Raw genomic sequence first — 19,210 nt, forward strand, 5'->3', positions numbered from 1 at the left:
GGTATTGGCAGTAATATATTTTTAATTTCCCCGGTACGCGTTTGTATTTTTCAATATTTGTTATTTATTTATGCCGGCATTTGTTGGCAACGGCAATTGAGATGATGATGTCATGGTGTTGTTGCCGTCGCCAATTGTTATTGTCTTTTGAAGTATGCCCCTTCTTTTAATATTTTTCACCTTTTATGCTTTGTTTTTTTTTTAGTATTTTACAATTTGCTCAAGGTGTTTTTGTTGTTGGCGTAAGATGATTGATGGTCTCAACTCACCATAAAATCAATACCTTCGCCTATTTATAGGACTTTTGCGTGGGAGTTGTTGCCTGCCTTGTTGGTTTTAATTGCTTGAGCTGAAATTCAAATCTCTAAGCTGCACCTAAACTCTCATTTAATGGGAAAATGCATAGTATTGATTACAGAAAGCAGTTTTCCTAGAATTACCTAACATAATTAACGCAGCGCTCAGATTGCAGCACAAATCGGATTTTAGCTGGAATTTTCACTAAATCCGCACGCTTAAATGTCTTAAAAGCATTGAAAGGGAAATATGGCTTACAGTTGGTCAAAAGGGGATATAATAAAAGATTCATTTACATAACTTACTCGTAAATATATGTATGTGTATATGTACTAGCACAGTTTTGGAAGCGCTACAACTAGTGGCTGTCAAACCGTACTATACCCACTTTTTTTACCCATTTTCTGCGATGCTGTGACTTTGAGCGATTTTTGTTTTGGTTTGGCTTTTGTACGCCTTTTACTTACTTCTTTTTTTTTAATGCCAAACTGCTGTCATCGTTTTTCATTCAGGTTTCAATGTTAAACTGAGTTTTAGTTCACATGGCGGTGGTATTTCTCAGCCATTCCATTCTTTGGGCCTCCCAACCTCCCCTTGAAGAACTCGTGAATTTTCTGCTGATTCTCCTCCGTTCGGATTATGCAAGTTCAGCTGAATTCATTTTTTAGTGGCTTTGCATTGTTATTTTCCTCCTCGGTTCTGTTGCTCGCCTCTTCCGCCTTTTGGAATGTCGAGCGCCTTTTCTGTTGTTATTCAATTAAGTTTTTTCTTTCTTTCTATCATGTGGTCGTTCTGGCTTTTTTTTTTGTGTTGAATATATATACATATATATGTACATATGTATATATTTTTTTTTTGTGTGGGAACTTTTGCTCTGCATTGTTGTCATCGATCTGATTTCATTCTCTTTGTTGGTCACGAAATCGGGAATCAATCACGTTTTCATAATTATTGACCATGACAGTTTGGCAGCCACTGGACTGGGCTGACCATGCCCAGACCTCAGATTTACCATTTTTCACGCCCACGCCCACGTCCACGCCCCATTCCGATGAATGGGGAGCACTTAAGGGGCTTCCGCAACAATTGCAACAGTTACCGCCACCTCAGCACCGCTTTTGTCCCCAGTTACCTTTGTCAACCCTTTACGCTCATTAACTCATCGCCAAGGCCCTCGACGGGATTTGCTTGGGTTTGCCAAGTGGGCACGCTGGTCCGTCCGCCCACCAGAACGCCCATCGAAACACCCACCTGAGTTGGTCCGTTTTGGGGTAAATGCAACCGCAACGATACCCAGCAAGTGGGCAGGGTATACATGTACATATAATCGGCAATACTCTATATTGAAATCGAAACGTGTGTTGTTAATTGGTTTTTTTATTTAATTAGCTCAAAGACTTTTGCATATAAATTAACTGATAAAATGTTGGAGTGCCAAGATTAACAGGGCTATAAAAACTAAGAGGATGGGCCTTACAATTTCAAGTGGAAAAGAAAAGAAATCAAATATATGGCACACATTCAAGTTACATATATTGTAGATTAAGTACATATATATTAAAATACAGGGTATTGGCCAAGCTGAAAGCCCCTGCTTGTTTGACTTCCTGGTGGAAGTGTGCCACTAATTAAATTAGCGATTGTGGTAAATGCGGATTAAGTGCGCCACTCAAGAGTCAACGCCCAGAGTTGCAGTCCCCAGTTGCACATTCCAACTTTCCCACTTTATCACTTTACCACTTTGCCCACATCCCCTGCTCCTCAAAGTCCCAATCTGTCCACGCAATTGAAGCCATTCCGTAAATAATCATTCAATTTGATTCCATCCACAGGAGCAACTGCGCCGACGACGCGAGGAGGAGGAGCGCATAGCGCAGCAAAATGAATTCCTGCGGAACAGTCTTCGTGGCTCCAGGAAGCTGAAGGCGCTTCAGGATACGGCTACGCCCGGTAAAGCGGTTGCCCAGCAGCAGCAGCAGGCAACGCTGGCCACCCAGGTGGTTGGCGTGGAGAATGAGGCATATCTGCCCGACGAAGACCAGCCGCAGGCGGAACAGATCGATGGTAAGTACACATCTTTTGCCCCCCTCAAATGACGCCATCTAATCTGCCTAATCCCCTCCAGGCTATGGCGAACTGATAGCGGCCCTTACCCGCCTGCAAAACCAGCTGAGCAAGAGCGGACTGAGCACGCTGGCGGGTCGCGTTTCGGCCGCCCACAGTGTCCTGGCCAGCGCCAGTGTGGCCCATGTCCTGGCCGCTCGCACCGCAGTACTGCAGCGACGACGTTCCCGCGTCTCTGGTCCACTGCATCACAGTTCCCTCGGATTGCAGAAGGACATTGTGGAGCTGCTAACGCAATCGAATACGGCGGCGGCCATCGAGCTGGGCAACCTGCTGACCAGCCATGAAATGGAGGGTCTGCTACTGGCCCACGATCGCATTGCCAATCACACGGATGGCACGCCCTCGCCAACGCCCACGCCCACTCCGGCAATTGGAGCGGCGACGGGATCGACACTCAGCAGTCCGGTGGCTGGACCCAAGAGAAATCTAGGTATGGTGGTGCCACCGCCCGTGGTACCACCGCCACTGGCGCAACGCGGAGCAATGCCACTGCCTCGCGGGGAGTCGCCACCGCCGGTTCCCATGCCACCACTGGCTACAATGCCCATGTCCATGCCCGTTAATCTGCCGATGAGTGCGTGCTTTGGCACGCTAAACGATCAGAACGACAACATTCGTATCATCCAGATCGAGAAGTCAACGGAGCCGCTGGGCGCCACAGTGCGCAACGAGGGTGAGGCGGTGGTCATCGGTAGGATTGTGCGTGGTGGAGCGGCGGAGAAGTCGGGACTGTTGCACGAAGGTGATGAGATACTGGAGGTCAACGGTCAGGAGTTGCGTGGCAAGACGGTGAACGAAGTGTGCGCCCTGTTGGGCGCCATGCAAGGCACCCTGACCTTCCTGATCGTCCCAGCGGGTAGTCCACCGTCCGTCGGCGTGATGGGCGGAACAACGGGCAGTCAACTGGCCGGGTTGGGTGGAGCACATCGTGACACCGCCGTGTTGCACGTACGGGCGCATTTCGACTACGATCCAGAGGACGATCTGTATATACCCTGCCGGGAGCTGGGCATCAGCTTCCAGAAGGGCGATGTACTGCACGTGATTAGCCGCGAGGATCCCAACTGGTGGCAGGCGTATCGCGAGGGCGAGGAGGACCAGACGCTGGCCGGTCTTATTCCTAGTCAGTCGTTCCAGCATCAGCGCGAGACCATGAAGCTGGCCATTGCGGAGGAGGCGGGTCTGGCGCGATCCCGCGGTAAGGACGGATCGGGCAGCAAAGGAGCCACGCTCCTGTGTGCGCGCAAGGGTCGCAAAAAGAAGAAGAAGGCCAGCTCCGAGGCGGGGTAAGCATATTTATTCTCCTCGAAAGGGATTTATCATTTAAACATTTAATTTTCAATTGTAGATATCCTTTATACGCCACCACGGCGCCGGATGAAACGGATCCGGAGGAGATACTCACCTACGAGGAGGTGGCCTTGTACTATCCCCGCGCTACCCACAAGCGGCCCATCGTCCTCATCGGCCCGCCCAACATTGGAAGACATGAGTTGCGCCAACGTCTGATGGCCGACTCGGAGCGTTTCTCCGCCGCAGTGCCACGTAAGTGAAGTCGCCCGATCCTGTCCATCCTTAAATCCAAGAAGCTAGTTGCTATTACCTTAAGAGCGTTGTAAACGGAGCAGGTCTGCTGCATCGTCTACAGCTGTCATGCAATGCATTCAATGGGCCACCGTCTTTAATGTCTGTCTCTCTTCCGCCGGGCAGTCTTCTATTTGCTGGAGGAGCGGCTTAAGCCGGCCAAGATCAAGGCTCAGGTCAAGGGTAAAGGGCTGCGCTTCAGAGCCACCAAATCCCAGAGCCATTGCTAGACATAGGTCATCCAACACCCACACACACACACACCGTACACCAAATCCATCCCCTTAGAATATTCTCCTTAAATACGTTTTAGTAATCCTTGCGCTTTGCCATTTTCCGTAGACACATCACGAGCCCGCAGGGAGGGCGAAGTGCCCGGAGTGGACTACCACTTCATCACGCGACAGGCCTTTGAGGCGGATATTTTGGCGCGCCGCTTTGTGGAGCACGGTGAATATGAGAAGGCCTACTACGGTGAGTTGAATTTCCAAATGGAGAAGATGGACTGTTGACTAATGTGATTCCCAACTCTCGCACAGGCACATCACTGGAGGCCATACGCACGGTGGTGGCCAGCGGCAAGATCTGTGTGCTCAACCTGCATCCGCAGAGCCTTAAGCTGCTGCGCGCCTCTGACCTCAAGCCGTACGTGGTGCTGGTGGCGCCGCCCAGCTTGGACAAGCTGCGCCAAAAGAAGCTGCGCAACGGCGAACCCTTCAAGGTGCGTTTCCAACATTCCAATTTATCAAATAAAACCCAATCTAAATCGAATCTATTTAAACAGGAGGAAGAGCTCAAAGACATCATTGCCACGGCCAGGGATATGGAGGCCCGTTGGGGTCACCTATTCGACATGATCATAATCAACAACGACACGGAGCGCGCCTACCACCAACTGCTGGCCGAGATCAACTCGCTGGAACGCGAGCCCCAATGGGTGCCCGCCCAGTGGGTGCACAACAATCGCGACGAGTCATAATGGGTTCTAAAGCACCCGCAACCACCACACTACCATCTTCCCTAGGATCCATCAACACCCAAGAAATGAATAGCAAACCCAAACTCTTTGTAAATACAATTTTCAATTGAGCCATGAAGCGGAGAGCAGGATCGATTCCAGTCCAGTAGTTCGGTTTGCCTGCCGATGCGATTAATCCCAACCCCTCCAATATTATATATAAATATATATATATTTATACTATTCGTTGCATATGTGCATTTTAGTCTTAGAGAGAGATCGAGTTTTAATTGTGTGTACTCCTGTTTTAAAAGCATTCCAACCTCTTTATGTATGTTCACAAAATTTGTTGTTCGATTAATCGATTTCGGGAATGCCACAGAGGAAATGGTGATGCTGAAATCAGTGATTTCAAAAACCATATTGCTTCTTGTGGCACTTCCGTTTTCCTCTTTTTTTTTACCACTACCACTAACTTATATACTGTAAAAGAATGTTTTTTTTTTTTTTGTATTTAAATTAAGCTTGGACACTTCCTTAATTTCAAAGGGCAAATTGAAATTGTAAAATAACGAATCAGCAAAGGAAGGCCAGAATCGATATGATAGTACCCCTAGTACCCAATAAAATGTGTAATAATACCCATAAGCGACTCCGAATGTTAACAGAGCCAGAACAATCCGTAGGCAGCTGTGCGAGGGGAGATCGATCCGTCGGATATAGATTCATATTCATCTTCAGATTCAAATTCAAAAGCAGAATCAGAAACATACAGAGAAACCGAATCAGAAGCGCAGATACAGATGCAGATGCAAGTGTTGCAATTACGTAATCTATTTACTTTATAAAATATATACTATACGGATATACATACACATAAATTATAAATCGAAGCGTACTTAATACAATTAATTTTTAACAAAACGAATGCAAGAGCAAAGTGAAAACTAAGAAATAAAACCGTTCATAAGAGAGAAACAACAAAATCAGTAAGTCATTGCCAAAAAAAAAAAAAACAAGAAAAACGAGAAAAACAAAAAGAGTTAAATAAATGAGAGTGTTAGATGAGGAGAGTTAGGAGAATCACTTAGAAAAAAACCACTCCACGAGCGAAATTGTTAAAAACAAAAACGGAAACGGAAAAACAAAATACTTAGCCAACTTTAAGCACTGTAAGATAATGGAAAACCCAATAAACGAATGCAAATAGTAAGCCGGAAAGAAAATGAACAGGCTAAGGTATCCGAAACAAAAGCAAAAACAAAAGGAAAATCGAAAAACGAAAAACAAAGTAATTCCCAAGTAAATGTTGTTGTAATTAATTATTTAAACCAATTCGTCTAGAGAGAGAACAGGGATGGCAGGGCGGCAGATCCAGTTGGTTTCAATTCCAACCACAACTAACTAACTAGATATACCGTGCATATAGAGATCTATACAAATTCCATTGAGCAGCAGCTAAAAACCAGAATTTTATATTAAAAGAAGTGTGGGTCAAGTAAAATAGCAAACTATGTTACGCAATGTTGAACACTTGAAAGTTTCTAAAAGCGAATGATATCTAATATACCTTAAAATCTACATATACGGTGTCCCGCTTGCCATTTCCATTTCGATCCATTTGCTAGATGGCTGCACTTGCCAGATTATCCCTGTATCCTTTGAGTCCTCGAGATCATATTTCGATCTGATGGACTAATAATGGATTCTTGGTAGAGTTTGAATTGAAATCGGAAATGGTAGCGGGGCAAGTAATAATAAAATTCAAAAAACAATTTTTTTTTTGTAGTCCACAAGGTATAAAAAAATGTGTGTGCAGTAAATCTGTTTAAGTTTTTATTTATGTATGTGTGTGGTGTAGCAAAACTAAACTAAATACGAAACAAATACCTAAAGAAAAACAAAGCGGATTGCAAAATAGGCACGGTTTAATAGCCATTGTACGAAATTAACGACATTTATGAGTAACCCTAACGCAAAAATGCGGACAAAGTCAGATGAAATAACAATATTAATAATAATAAAAAAAATCGACAAACCAAGAAATATAAACTTCAGATTGCGTTTTTCTGGGTGGCAAGTTGATAAAAACATTTATAAAAACCAAATCAAGAAATTTAGAAGTTGCTTCCAGTTTTTAAAAAGTGCGGGCTTTCCGTGAAATTTATTTGTTAGTACCGATAGTTTTCGATAGACTAAATTGAACATATCGATGTAGCACAAAGCCCGATACGTCAGGCGAATGAGTCTTGTTTTTGTTTTAGTGAAGCTAAAATCGTTTTGTTTCCGTTGTCAAAATCCAGCAGTGAGAAGGGAGCGGCACAATTAGAATAAAGAAGCCATCATGGATCCAACACCGCCGCTTCGTGCCACCAATAGTATTAACCCACAGCAGGTGGCAAGCGTTCCACCGCCACCGCCAACGGGGCAAATCATAGCTCCATCGGGAGCGTTTCCTGGTGAGTTGATTCCGCTTTCAAATCGTGCCAAGGCTAAACTTTTCCATCGCACAGGATCCCTGACTCCCGGCTGGAATGACCCGCCACCCATTTCGGCGGATTCTCAGAGCTGCAAATTAAACAATAGTCGTCCACGCCTAGATCTTCGCAAGCGCGTGGCCCACCCGCTGGACGGGAAGTCCTCTAGTGTCCAGCTGGTTCAGCCACAACTATCAATACCTACAGCACAAGATTCAATCTCGCCGCGTCCCGTGGCCCTGGTAACACCCCAGCGCCAGATTCCATATCCGGATCCCAACAATCCACCGGCCGGTGGAGCGGATGTGGGCGGTTTCGGAGCGGGACCAAATGCCAATGCCGTGCGCCTGCCACCGTTGGCCCACAGCATCAGCATCGATCCCTCCAGGGTGGCCAAGGTTCCACCAAGAACCAAATAGCATGTAGTTATCGCCAATTCAGGGCCTAGGCTAAGGAACTTCAAATTAATGTGTTCTATGGCGGGCTGGAAAATCAATTATTTTTCTATGTAAAACACTTAAGACACCTCACAAAATACAATCAGAAATGCGAATGATGGGGGGACGGGACCTCTAAAAAGTAAACCCAAGCGTTTCTTGACTTTAGGAGTCCAGTTTATTCAACAACAATTAACAGACAGAAACAAAATGCAGGTAAACTAACCGCTGTCATCGTTTACCAGGCCAGCGGAGTGCCGTCGTAGTTGACAAAACCGCCGTTCTGTTTCTCGCCCAGCTTGCTGATGGTCTGCACAATTTGTCCCGTGCTGGTGGGCACGTCCAAGGGGGCACTGGAGCCACCCATGTCGGTTTTCACCCAGCCAGGATGCAGACTGACGCACATGATGCGTTGCGGATACAGATCCACGCTCAACGACTTGGTGGCCGCATTCAAGGCCGACTTAGAGGTGCGATAGGCGTACATTCCGCCGTCCGTGTTGCCCTGGATGGAGCCAAGGATCGAGGACATGTTAATAATGGCGGCACGGCCCACGCCCATCGGCTGGGATTCGTTCGCTTTGGCTGCCTTCTTAAGGAGCGGCAGACACGCCTTGGCCAGCATGATGGGCACAACCGTGTTGGTCTGCAAGGTGTCGAGCAGCTCCTGCGATCGAACGGCCGTTATCCTGGCCGATTTGGGCGCTATGCCGGCATTGTTGAAGAGCACATTGAGGCCTTGGTCCTTGGTCACGCCCTCGATGTCGGCGACTAGCTTGTCATAGGCATCGAAATTTCTCAAATCTGCACGGAAAATATATTTATATGCGAGAGTGTTTAGCGGCTGGTAAAACATAATGCTTACCAATCTCAAGTATGTGTATGTTCGAGTGGTTCTTGGCTAGATCCTCCAGCTCCTGTGGGCCAAATTGGGAAAGACAAAATGTTTGAATAAGAAGCACATTATTAGTAAAAAAGCAGTTTATATATGAATAATTTTCCAGTTAAATTACTGTAATTTTTAGAGGCAAATTTGGTATTTCATGAGAGTTTAAATAGCGCGCCCAACGAGCGCGTTAGTGCCATAATAACCGATAGACGATAAGTGCTGCTGGTGTGACCGAACAATAGTCGGCCCAGCAATCGACAAGCCAATCGACGTCTCCCTTTCGCACGCTCGTACGAAAGTACAAAAGCTATTGCAAAAGTTGGCTCCGCTTATTCGTTTCGTGCTTTCGCGAGTGCCGAGAGCCGCTACAATACACGCTTAGCAGTTTTTACATTTCCGCTTCGACTACAACAACATTCACTACCCGCCGTTGATCCTTGTTTTCTGTCTGATTTACGTGGAGCACCTACCAACAAGCAACAAAATAATGGCGCCCGTGCAAGGTGAGTTTCACAGTTAATTCGATTCCAATTGAACCATTCAATTTATGCATGCCCATTTGGACGATTAAAAAGCGGTTTGTAGAAATAGTGGCTCTTGTGGATTGTTCGCGTAGCTTCTGTAGTTTCTGTAGCTCGACGGTTGTGAGTCACCGGTTTTGTTGGATTACTGGATTGTCTTAGTAGAGAGACAACGCAAAATAAGAAGAAAACATCTCTCACCTTTGCCTGCTCGCGATTCCGGCAGGTGGTAAATAGATGCTGCGGCGGCTGGGGAAGATTGAGCAGCGCCTTGACCAGGCCCAGACCCAATCCTCGATTGCAGCCGGTTATCAGGATGGAGTTCATGTTTTTTTTTTCCGAAGATCCGCGATCGAGTTGCTCGAAATCTTATCGCGTCGTACTTGAGATAAAACCAATAAAGGGCGGCACTACTATACGGGTTCCGTGTGTTCTGTGGATTTCACCAGACCCGCAGCCAGATCTTTCCGTGCTTATCAATCGACTTTATTGCCGTAACACAAGCGTGAAAATAGTGAAATGTTAGGAAAAATTTTGACGGCCGGCTGTTTCGTTCGGACAGCAGCAGTGTTACCAACCATCCGCGAGTTATCGATACACTTGCGCATTGCCAAACGTGCGTTTCGCACATTTCCAATTGGCAAAGGGCAGAACAACTGTTGTGATGTTCAAATCCCAAATGGAATTTCGCAATCCAATGGATGCTCCTTTATGGCAAATCCATTTTATCCCAAACATTCTCGTTTTTGCGGTACGCGCTCTTGCGCCCTCTCTCTTTCTCGCTGCTTCTGTTACGTAGCCGTTTATCGGCGCCTCTGCCTGCCCACCGCTTTCGCAGCATTCCCGGCCGAACCAGCGAACGTGTTTGTGTTGTGTGTTCCGCCGTCATTTTTCTGCACCCTTTTCGCGAATAGTTTCGTTTCGCCTCCAGCTGGTAGAGTGAAACGCCAAACGTTGAAGAAGGGGAAAGGCCAACAAGATGAACTTGTGCAATTCGAGATTCTCCGTTACGTTCGTGCGGCAGTGCTCGACGATTTTAACGTCTCCTTCGGCTGGCATTATACAAAACAGAGGCTCACTGACAACAAAGGTTCCCCATTGGATTTCCAGTAGTCTCAGCTGTGCCCATCACACGTTTCAGCGAACTATGAACTTGACGGGACAGCGAGGATCACGCGACAGTACTGGAGCTACCGGTGGGAATGCTCCAGCCGGATCCGGTGCCGGCGCACCACCACCCTTCCAGCATCCACATTGCGACAGGGCGGCCATGTACGCGCAACCGGTGCGAAAGATGAGCACCAAAGGAGGTGAGCATCGATATCGATTGATATTCTGATTAGATCTTTGCTGTTGCCGCCGCAGCTGCTGCTCCTGTTGCCGCCGGTTGGCAACGCGGTCGATTGTCGCGGTTTTCTTGCTTGTTGTTTTTTCTGGGTCTTCTTGTGTTTAACCGACGCCATTATGCAATAACCGTTAGTTGCCTGGCCAAAAAGTCCATTACTCTGCTCTTATTACCTGGCTTATCGGGTTTCTGCGGCACGTATTCGCCAAGGGTTTATATGCCTGCCCGGCATTTGCTGTCTCACATTTGCACCGTCATCGTCAATCGTCATCGCGCACCCGCTCCAACTGGAATTGTACAGTCGGGGTCGCGCGAACAGCACTCGAAACTCGTATCATGCTGAAGTACATGATTTGCGCCATCGTTGTGGGCGCCAAAAAGAGCACATCCTCTAAGTATAATGGTCAACAAAGTTCTGAATCGCGTATAAATACTATGTCAGTCGAATTTTTTTAATTGAATTATGGATTGCTCATAAAACCATTACTCAATTGCAGCTTAAACAATATCAGTTATTTGCCTCAAAAAAGAATTACATCATATGACTTAACGAATTAATAATATTTGTTAAATTACATTCATACAAGTCACTTGTATTGCCATTTTGCCTTTAGCTGGTAAAAAAAAACTAATATCTATTTATATGAAGTTAAACGTATTTGATGTTTTAATTTGTAATATAATATAAATCCCACATGCCACGATCAAGTTTTCTTGTTAAATGAATAATTAGCCAATCGAGCAGATACGAAGCTTCTAATTCCGAAAACAATAGAAGAATTTACTTATAAATATATGCCATATTCTGATTTCAAATGGTAATTAAGGGTATAATAGGATTTCTTAAAGCACCAACGTGATATGTGTGATTTTTGTCGAATGCGGTGCTCTTGAACGAATAACCCTTTGCGGAATGTTCGAGAATCGCTTTATGATGATGATGATGATGATTTCACCATATCAGTCGGGTGCATTTATTCCCTTTATCTGTGTTTTCTATTTCGTATCTCTCGTATCCGTCGCTCAACGAGCGCCCGCCATCGTCTTTGATCTTTCATCATCATTGCTGAGCTGCGTCATCACCACTTCATTCCGCAATTAATTGCAGTGTGACGACAACAATTGTTTATTTGCACTCGCATTCGTACGTAGCCACCTGATTTCCCCCTGTTCCTGGCCAGGATTAGCATTCCGTCCGATAAAAGCGAATTGTGTGTGGTGTTGCCAACTAGTTTTGGGGCGTAACCATGACAAAGTCCGGCGGGTCAAAGCAAACCGAATGGGGGGGCGTAGGTGGACGGACGGAAGAAAGGCGTGGCCGGGCTGGGATGGGCGTGGCTTGGTGTGTGGCGATGTCGCTAGATGATTGCTCCACTTTGATTCGAACTCCCACTGACCCAGTGGCATGTGTGGCATTCGGCAGCACTATCGCTACCTGGCAACTGAAGCCAAGGAGCTCGACGGGATTGCACGGTGCAGATTACGGATTGCAGGAGGCCAAACAGTCTTCGTTCCGCACTTCTTTGGTCTGGATGCATCTGTTCGAATTCATACCGGCTTCCCAGTTGGTCGAGGGTGAACCACGCCACCGGAGGAGCATCTACCGATCCGCCTATCTGGACATACGACTGCGCGAGGAGTCCACCAAAGGCAGGCGGGGATTAGCCATAATCATGAGTGAAGCTAAAGAGAAACTTGAGTAGTTGGCACCACATGGCTAATTGATATCATTACCTATCACTGATAAGGATTTTCAACTAATCTAGATACTGGTTAAGAACAAAAACAGACCATGCCAATACAACATGGCTATTGATGTTACTAACGGTGATAAGTTTTTAATAATACAAGGTGAATTGGCTGTGCTACGATTAGATTTCCTGACGGCTCCTCATGTTCTGTGACCTCTTGACCTCTTTAAGCCCAATTTTGGCAGTAGATTACATATTTCTATAGACAAAAGGCGATGAATCAAACGAAAACCTTTTTTCTCCTGCAGGATCCTACGACTACGACCTTATTGTGATTGGAGGCGGCTCAGCTGGCCTGGCCTGCGCCAAGGAGGCAGTCCTCAATGGAGCCCGTGTGGCCTGTCTGGATTTCGTTAAGCCCACGCCCACTCTGGGCACCAAGTGGGGCGTTGGCGGCACCTGCGTGAACGTGGGCTGCATTCCCAAGAAGCTGATGCACCAGGCCTCCCTTCTGGGCGAGGCTGTCCATGAGGCGGCCGCCTACGGCTGGAACGTGGACGAAAAGATCAAGCCAGACTGGCACAAGCTGGTGCAGTCCGTACAGAACCACATCAAGTCCGTCAACTGGGTGACCCGTGTGGATCTGCGCGACAAGTAAGTGTGACTATATCTATGGCTTCCGCTCGAGCATCCCCACTAATTATACCCTTCTATTTGCGCTCAGGAAAGTGGAGTACATCAATGGACTGGGCTCCTTCGTGGACTCGCACACACTGCTGGCCAAGCTGAAGAGCGGCGAGCGCACAATCACCGCCCAGACCTTCGTCATTGCCGTTGGCGGCCGACCACGTTATCCGGATATTCCCGGTGCTGTCGAGTATGGCATCACCAGCGATGATCTGTTCAGTTTGGACCGCGAGCCCGGCAAGACCCTGGTGGTGGGAGCTGGCTGTAAGTAGCTACTTTCATTTGCTTACATCAAATTGATGAATAACCCATTCGGTTTCTGCTCTTTCACTCAGACATTGGCTTGGAGTGCGCTGGATTCCTGAAGGGTCTCGGCTACGAGCCCACTGTGATGGTGCGTTCTATTGTGCTGCGTGGCTTCGACCAGCAGATGGCCGAGCTGGTGGCAGCCTCGATGGAGGAGCGTGGCATTCCCTTCCTCCGCAAGACGGTGCCGCTGTCCGTGGAAAAGCAGGATGATGGCAAGCTGCTCGTGAAGTACAAGAACGTGGAGACCGGCGAGGAGGCCGAGGATGTTTACGACACCGTTCTGTGGGCCATCGGCCGCAAGGGTCTGGTGGACGATCTGAACCTGCCCAATGCCGGCGTGACTGTGCAGAAGGACAAGATTCCAGTGGACTCCCAGGAGGCTACCAATGTGGCAAACATCTACGCTGTCGGCGATATCATCTATGGCAAGCCAGAGCTGACGCCCGTCGCCGTTTTGGCTGGCCGTTTGCTGGCCCGCCGCCTGTACGGAGGATCTACCCAGCGCATGGACTACAAGGATGTGGCCACCACCGTTTTCACGCCCCTGGAGTACGCCTGCGTCGGCCTGAGCGAGGAGGATGCCGTCAAGCAGTTCGGAGCCGATGAGATCGAGGTGTTCCACGGCTACTACAAGCCCACGGAGTTCTTCATTCCCCAGAAGAGCGTGCGCTACTGCTACTTGAAGGCTGTGGCCGAGCGCCATGGTGACCAGCGCGTCTATGGACTGCACTATATTGGCCCGGTGGCCGGTGAGGTTATCCAGGGATTCGCTGCCGCTTTGAAGTCTGGCCTGACTATTAACACGCTGATCAACACCGTGGGCATCCATCCCACTACCGCCGAAGAATTCACCCGGCTGGCCATCACCAAGCGCTCCGGACTGGACCCCACGCCGGCCAGCTGCTGCAGCTAAAGCGGGAACGCAGCTCAGCCGCCTGGGACGTGTCGAAGCCGCTTGCTCCACCCGAAATCCCGTAGATGAATGGTTGTTGTCGCGGCCCAGCGATCGATGAGTTCAATAGTTCCGTTTCGTTTCCACAATTAACACCCAACACAATAGCTCTGCGCAAGGGAGGGGCACTGGGCAGCGATGGCGGGTGGAACGACACCAGTGGAACTACCCGCGCGACCAGCCCAACCCACGACTGCTGCGCCGCCGACATGCACTCAAAATTTTGAATTTGTTTGAACCTATGAAATTAACTATGAAATCCCCTAAATGTACGGTTGAAGAATATAATTTTTCACCAACAAACCCCTCTGTGTTTCAGTTCTGTGCATTTCCTTTAAAACATACCTCGACCTTTAGCCCTTCCTCTGCCTTTTCAATCAAGTAAGTTCATTAGCCATGCAAATGGCTTGACTTGACCTGGCTAAATCGATTCTGTCTGCCAGCCTGACAACTTGTTAGCCACCCGACTAATTGCTAATGCCATTGCTAGGGGAATCTTTGCCCTCGAGGGCTATAAATCAGCTACGAACGATGGCACCCTGGAGATACATATATCAGTGGGTAATAAATTATACTTTAGTTTTCAAAGGAAAAACAGTGCGTGATAAAGTGTAATAGAAGCTACGAAAAGGTTGAAGTTTATGACCTAAGGAATCCTCGCAAGCAAATCAAAATCAAATTAAGACAGTAAATTGATGCAATCAATTAATGAACAGCAAAGAGAATTCAATAGCTTCTATAAGGAATTAGCATTAATCATATATGTATGTATGGAACACTTTCGAGGTGGTATCTCCGATTGGATGCCACGAAACAAAGCGAGATGGCTATACTATGAACCAAGCGACTTGGAATAGCCCAATATACCCATAGTGAAACCCAACCCATTGATAAGTCGCTGTTGTGATATTTTTTCTATTACATTTTTATTTTGGTTTTCCTATTTTTCGTATTGAATAACTCCTTTGTTTTGAACAACGTAAGACTTTTTCATTTACAACTGACGCAGCGCTGGCGCCTCTGCAGCCGCCGATCGTGCTCCTCATCCCGCTACTGCGCTGGCTCTTCCCGCGGCTCGTCCTGGTGTCTTTGTGTCCGTTAATTAGTGGGCGAGTGCGGCGCGAAAGGACGAAGGGCAGAGTTTAAAAAAAAACATTAATTAGTTATTAGTTTAGATCAGACGCGAGAGTGGGCGCCTAGATAGCCACACTCTGCTTGGCCTCGTTCTCCCGCTGCTGCTTGTTGACCGCCGATATGCACTTGGCCATGGTGGGCGAGGCGCGCGAAATGGCGTCGGTCATGAAGTAGTCGCGCAGCTCCTTTAGCTTAATATCGATGGCGCCACCGCCGATGGATTTGCTCTGCAAACAAACAAACAGTAATAAATTACAACTTTCAATGGAGCATAATTTCAACTTACAATAGTGCCCGCTGCTCCGGCATCGCCGGCTGGCTCCAATTGGCCCAGGCGCGTTAGATGTGGCGCCACATCCTCCAGACGGTTGCGCAGCTCGTCCAGGTTGTCGTACGGCAGCGGCTTGCCCACCACCTCGGACAGAGCGCGCAGGATCTTCCAGTCCTCGCGAGCCATACCCGGTGGCGAAACACCAGGCAGCGTCTGCTGCGGCCTGCCCTCCGTGTTCACGTAGATGCCCTGCTTCTCTGTGTAGGCGGCACCAGGCAGAACGGCATCGGCAATGGAGGCGCCGTTGTCACCATGCGATCCAATGTACACCACGAAGCAGTCCTTGGGCAGCTGCTCGCGAGTCACCTTGCCAGCGTCGGCGTTCAACAGGAACAGCACCTTGGGCTGAGCCTTCACAGCGGTCTGTGCACCGGCCTTGTAGCCCACATCGAGGGCGCCCACCTGGGCGGCGTTGGTCTGCAGCACATTGAAGGGGTTCCAGTTCTGTAAGCGAAGCATGAGATTAAGCAGGAATTCATGTGAGCAAAGGGATGACAAACTTACCGGCTTCTTCAGCTTCTTGCAGTACTCGGCAACGGTGGCGTGAATGGCGGCACCATCGGCACGCTCCAACAAATCGGCTCCAATAATGATGGCCGGCTTCTTGGCACCCTCCAAGACCTTGGAGAAGGCATGAGCTCCGGAGCACACGTCCTTGACTAAAGCGGCATCGGCGCCAAGGTTCTCGTGGTCGTAGGACAGATCGATCTTGGGTCCAATCGAGGCAATCTGCAGTTCGTTGTGCACATAGGCCTTGCGCAAACGGGTGTTGACCAATGGAGCCTCGTAACGGGGATTGGTGCCCACCAGGAGAACGGCGTCGGCCTCCTCCAAACCGGCAATGGTGCTGTTCAAGAGGTAATTAGCACGGTTGTCGGTGCCTCCGGCAATAAATCCTTGTTCAGTGGCGACCACTTCGCTGCCCAGACGGTTCAGCAGATCCTTCAGGGCCACCTGAGCCTCCAGGTCGGCAAGTTGGCCAGAAATACCGGCAATCTGTCCACCGGCTGCCTTAATGGCCTTGGCCACGGCGATGAGGGCACCCTCCCACTCTACGGCCTGTAGTTCGCCGTTGGGCATGCGCACCATGGGAGCCACCAGGCGCTGGCGCTTCAGACCGTCGCAGGCGAAGCGCGATTTGTCAGCAAGCCATTCCTCGTTGACGTCCTCGTTCTCACGGGGCAGGATGCGCAGCACCTCATTGGTGCGGGTGCTGACGACAATGTTGCTGCCGACGGCGTCCAGCACATCGATGCTGCTCACCTTACGGATCTCCCAGGGACGGGCCACAAAACTGTAGGGCTTGTTGGTCAGCGCTCCCACGGGGCACAGGTCGATCACGTTGCCGGACAGTTCGGTAAGGAAGAGCTTCTCCACGTAGGTGCCGATCTGCATGTCGTTGCCACGGCCAGTGGTGCCCAGGTCATCAACGCCGGCAATCTCGGAGGCGAAACGCACACAGCGGGTGCAGTGGATGCAGCGTGTCATGATGGTCTTGACTAGCGGTCCGATGTCCTTGTCCTCGACAGCGCTGTTAACGCATTAGGTAGAATTCAGTTCAGGTTATGGAAAAGGAACTTTATGGATTATTCTCCTTACCGCTTGCCCGTGTAGTTAATGTCCGTGAAGCGGGATCGATCGGAACCGAAGGCCATGGCCTGATCCTGCAGATCGCACTCGCCGCCCTGATCGCAGATGGGGCAATCCAGCGGATGGTTCATCAGCAGGAACTCCATGACGCCCTCGCGCGCCTTGCGGGTCAAATCCGAGTTGGTCTTGATGCGCCAGCCCTTCATCACGGGCATAGCGCAGGCGGCCACTGGCTTGGGACTCTTCTCCACCTCGACGAGGCACATCCTGCAGTTGCCGGCCACCGCAAGACGTTCGTGGTAGCAGAATCTGGGTATCTCCACGCCGATCTGAGCAGCAGCCTAGGATTTGCAGGGCATAGGGGATATGGGTTTAGAAGGCACTTCCCGCGAACGAGGGACTGGAAACCAACCTGGAGGACAGTGGTGCCGGGTACCACCTGCACGGGAATGTCATCCACAAAGACCTCGATCTTCTCGGGCGCTTTCGCCGGTGTCTGGGCCACCATGGCGCTGGTTCGCACCGCCCGGCTGGCCATCTGATGTGTGGGCGAGCCCAGAGCGCCCAGCGCCTTGACTAGCGGTGCCCGTATCATATTTTCTGCAACGAGATGGTAACCAAAAATCCGTTGCAATCGGAGGAGCCAATAAAAATTACATAAGTGTTTTGGTACGCTGGTTGGCACAACACTCCCGCATATCGATTGTTCGCGATTCGTGTGCGTTTTCGGAGTCAGCTCCTCCACTGCACCGCCATTTGCCACCTGAATGGGGATCCTGGAGGATGCCAAAAGTGGGCGAAGACCTACCGAAATGCTGGAAAATATTCCTGTGATCTTTTAATGTGGAGACAACTTTTTTTTTATCGGATTTTGCTTTGACAGACCGACCGCGTTGCCAACTGCCGCGTTGACAGCTGGTCAATCGCAATAGTTTATCGGTTTTTAAATTTATTCCTTAAATATAAATTTATGTGCGACACCAATTTATAAATCTCCGAAATTAGTTTTCTATTCAAAAAGTATATATTTGATATTGTTACCTGCTTCGATTACCACCTTCAAGTTCAAGTGTTACTGTAGTTGGCAACGCTAGTGAACAGCTGTTCAATTTGTTTGGCCATTCACTTGTGAGCGAACTCAGTATCAAGCTTCAAATCTCAAATCACAGATGGAGCCACTCAACTAATTTATTCGCGCTCTCAAAATTAAACGAATTTTTAAAACTTATTACTTCAAATTAAATATAGTTCACTTATTTTATTTAAGTTCAGAACTGTATTGTAAATATTTTATTTTTGTTCTTGACTTTAAATGATTTGTTGTTAAATATTTGACAGTTTTGATAGAAGTTTTTTTTGAAGTTTTTACCACGTAAAATTAAATGTTTTGTTTTATTTTCAGTTCTCTTATCAGCTAACACTCATACAAACGTATGTGCGTACTTATGTATATCTGGCCAGGATCTTTTCCGCTTCATACGAATTAATCATCGCATAAATTACCGGCTTAAAAGTGCAGCGTTATTCTCGTTACACAGAGAGAAATTTGGTTTAATTTTTTGCATAAGATAACACTTATCAGTTGTAAACAGAGAACAGAATTGAAATGATTTAATGATTTGTATGTAACAATACTGCAAATAACACATATAATATTAAGCATGCCAAACGCTGAAAATTAAGACTTCCAATCTTAAATAAACTAAGCGATTTAGAACTCATACTCTTTTGAAACAATTACTCCAAATATTATTCTACACATCATCTGTTTCATTTCTTCGGCGCGTGTAGAGTGGGCAAATATTAGGCATCAGAAGACTGAAAACTGGTTGCGACAACTTTCGTTGCGGCCGCCGAAGAAGTCGCCCCGTTTGGGCCAAG

At 48.1% G+C, this 19,210-nt stretch overlaps 5 protein-coding genes across 23 annotated transcripts in view; 3 read left to right on the forward strand and 2 right to left on the reverse strand.

Annotated features, from left to right (window-relative positions):
• The window catches only part of sdt (stardust), a 61,926-nt gene extending 54,911 nt beyond the window's left edge, over positions 1-7,015 (forward strand). For 8 of the 14 annotated variants that reach the window (NM_001038746.3, NM_001298081.1, NM_001038747.3 and 5 more), the window contains 6 exons: positions 2,130-2,361; positions 2,423-3,710; positions 3,773-3,969; positions 4,351-4,482; positions 4,548-4,729; positions 4,793-5,968. In NM_001038746.3, coding sequence (NP_001033835.2) covers positions 2,130-2,361; positions 2,423-3,710; positions 3,773-3,969; positions 4,351-4,482; positions 4,548-4,729; positions 4,793-4,987 — 2,226 coding nt within the window. In that variant the 3' untranslated portion in view covers positions 4,988-5,968. Of the gene's footprint in view, positions 1-2,129; positions 2,362-2,422; positions 3,711-3,772; positions 3,970-4,134; positions 4,192-4,350; positions 4,483-4,547; positions 4,730-4,792 lie in introns of all 14 variants that reach the window. The other 6 variants (NM_001272397.1, NM_001298082.1, NM_132235.5 and 3 more) reach the window with 2 other exon arrangements.
• A 209-nt stretch (positions 7,016-7,224) lies between these two features.
• Positions 7,225-8,024, forward strand: CG2147 (uncharacterized protein). The gene is made up of 2 exons (NM_132237.3): positions 7,225-7,425; positions 7,480-8,024. Exons 1-2 carry the CDS (start codon positions 7,311-7,313, stop codon positions 7,860-7,862), a joined length of 498 nt encoding a protein of 165 aa, NP_572465.1. The 5' UTR covers positions 7,225-7,310; the 3' UTR covers positions 7,863-8,024.
• A 17-nt stretch (positions 8,025-8,041) lies between these two features.
• sni (sniffer) lies at positions 8,042-10,557 on the reverse strand. Of its 2 annotated transcripts, none has more exons than NM_001298083.1 (3): positions 9,492-10,557; positions 8,746-8,797; positions 8,042-8,684 (listed from the first exon to the last, which is right to left on the reverse strand). In NM_001298083.1, the coding sequence occupies exons 1-3, from the start codon at positions 9,615-9,617 to the stop codon at positions 8,119-8,121; spliced, it is 744 nt and encodes a 247-aa protein (NP_001285012.1). In that variant the 5' UTR covers positions 9,618-10,557; the 3' UTR covers positions 8,042-8,118. The 2 variants fall into 2 exon arrangements, with proteins under 2 accessions (NP_001285012.1, NP_572466.1); NM_132238.3 differs by having other exon boundaries at positions 9,492-9,901.
• Trxr1 (Thioredoxin reductase 1) lies at positions 9,069-14,574 on the forward strand. Of its 4 annotated transcripts, none has more exons than NM_078527.3 (4): positions 9,069-9,272; positions 12,635-12,980; positions 13,051-13,277; positions 13,349-14,574. In NM_078527.3, the coding sequence occupies exons 1-4, from the start codon at positions 9,257-9,259 to the stop codon at positions 14,233-14,235; spliced, it is 1,476 nt and encodes a 491-aa protein (NP_511082.2). In that variant the 5' UTR covers positions 9,069-9,256; the 3' UTR covers positions 14,236-14,574. The 4 variants fall into 4 exon arrangements, with proteins under 4 accessions (NP_511082.2, NP_727251.1, NP_727252.1 ...); NM_167149.2 differs by lacking the exon at positions 9,069-9,272 and adding an exon at positions 10,123-10,600; NM_167150.2 differs by lacking the exon at positions 9,069-9,272 and adding an exon at positions 10,730-11,038.
• Positions 14,575-15,191: 617 nt separating this feature from the next.
• On the reverse strand, positions 15,192-18,228 carry ND-75 (NADH dehydrogenase (ubiquinone) 75 kDa subunit). 2 transcript variants are annotated; one of them, NM_078528.3, is made up of 6 exons: positions 18,138-18,228; positions 17,742-17,929; positions 17,339-17,670; positions 16,244-17,270; positions 15,695-16,183; positions 15,192-15,635 (listed from the first exon to the last, which is right to left on the reverse strand). In NM_078528.3, exons 2-6 carry the CDS (start codon positions 17,922-17,924, stop codon positions 15,471-15,473), a joined length of 2,196 nt encoding a protein of 731 aa, NP_511083.1. In that variant the 5' UTR covers positions 17,925-17,929; positions 18,138-18,228; the 3' UTR covers positions 15,192-15,470. The 2 variants fall into 2 exon arrangements, with proteins under 2 accessions (NP_511083.1, NP_727255.1); NM_167152.2 differs by lacking the exon at positions 18,138-18,228 and having other exon boundaries at positions 17,742-17,992.
• Between the last annotated feature and the right edge of the window lie 982 nt (positions 18,229-19,210).

The sequence above is a fragment of the Drosophila melanogaster genome, chromosome X (genome assembly GCF_000001215.4).
Source record: "Drosophila melanogaster chromosome X".
Lineage (NCBI taxonomy): Eukaryota > Metazoa > Arthropoda > Insecta > Diptera > Drosophilidae > Drosophila > Drosophila melanogaster.

Excerpts from the sequence above, each read along its gene's own strand:
- sni (NM_001298083.1), bottom strand. The coding sequence starts at position 9,617 with ATGAACTCCATCCTGATAACCGGCTGCAATCGAGGATTGGGTCTGGGC. Across the intron at positions 8,798-9,491 it reads GGAATCGCGAGCAGGCAAAG|GAGCTGGAGGATCTAGCCAA; the intron begins GTGAGAGATGTT and ends TTTGGCCCACAG. Across the intron at positions 8,685-8,745 it reads CATACACATACTTGAGATTG|ATTTGAGAAATTTCGATGCC; the intron begins GTAAGCATTATG and ends TTTTCCGTGCAG.
- CG2147 (NM_132237.3), top strand. The coding sequence starts at position 7,311 with ATGGATCCAACACCGCCGCTTCGTGCCACCAATAGTATTAACCCACAG. Across the intron at positions 7,426-7,479 it reads TCCATCGGGAGCGTTTCCTG|GATCCCTGACTCCCGGCTGG; the intron begins GTGAGTTGATTC and ends TCCATCGCACAG.
- Trxr1 (NM_167149.2), top strand. The coding sequence starts at position 10,270 with ATGAACTTGTGCAATTCGAGATTCTCCGTTACGTTCGTGCGGCAGTGC. Across the intron at positions 12,981-13,050 it reads CGTGTGGATCTGCGCGACAA|GAAAGTGGAGTACATCAATG; the intron begins GTAAGTGTGACT and ends ATTTGCGCTCAG. Across the intron at positions 13,278-13,348 it reads CCTGGTGGTGGGAGCTGGCT|ACATTGGCTTGGAGTGCGCT; the intron begins GTAAGTAGCTAC and ends TCTTTCACTCAG.
- ND-75 (NM_078528.3), bottom strand. The coding sequence starts at position 17,924 with ATGATACGGGCACCGCTAGTCAAGGCGCTGGGCGCTCTGGGCTCGCCC. Across the intron at positions 17,671-17,741 it reads CCGGCACCACTGTCCTCCAG|GCTGCTGCTCAGATCGGCGT; the intron begins GTTGGTTTCCAG and ends TGCAAATCCTAG. Across the intron at positions 17,271-17,338 it reads ATTAACTACACGGGCAAGCG|CGCTGTCGAGGACAAGGACA; the intron begins GTAAGGAGAATA and ends ATGCGTTAACAG.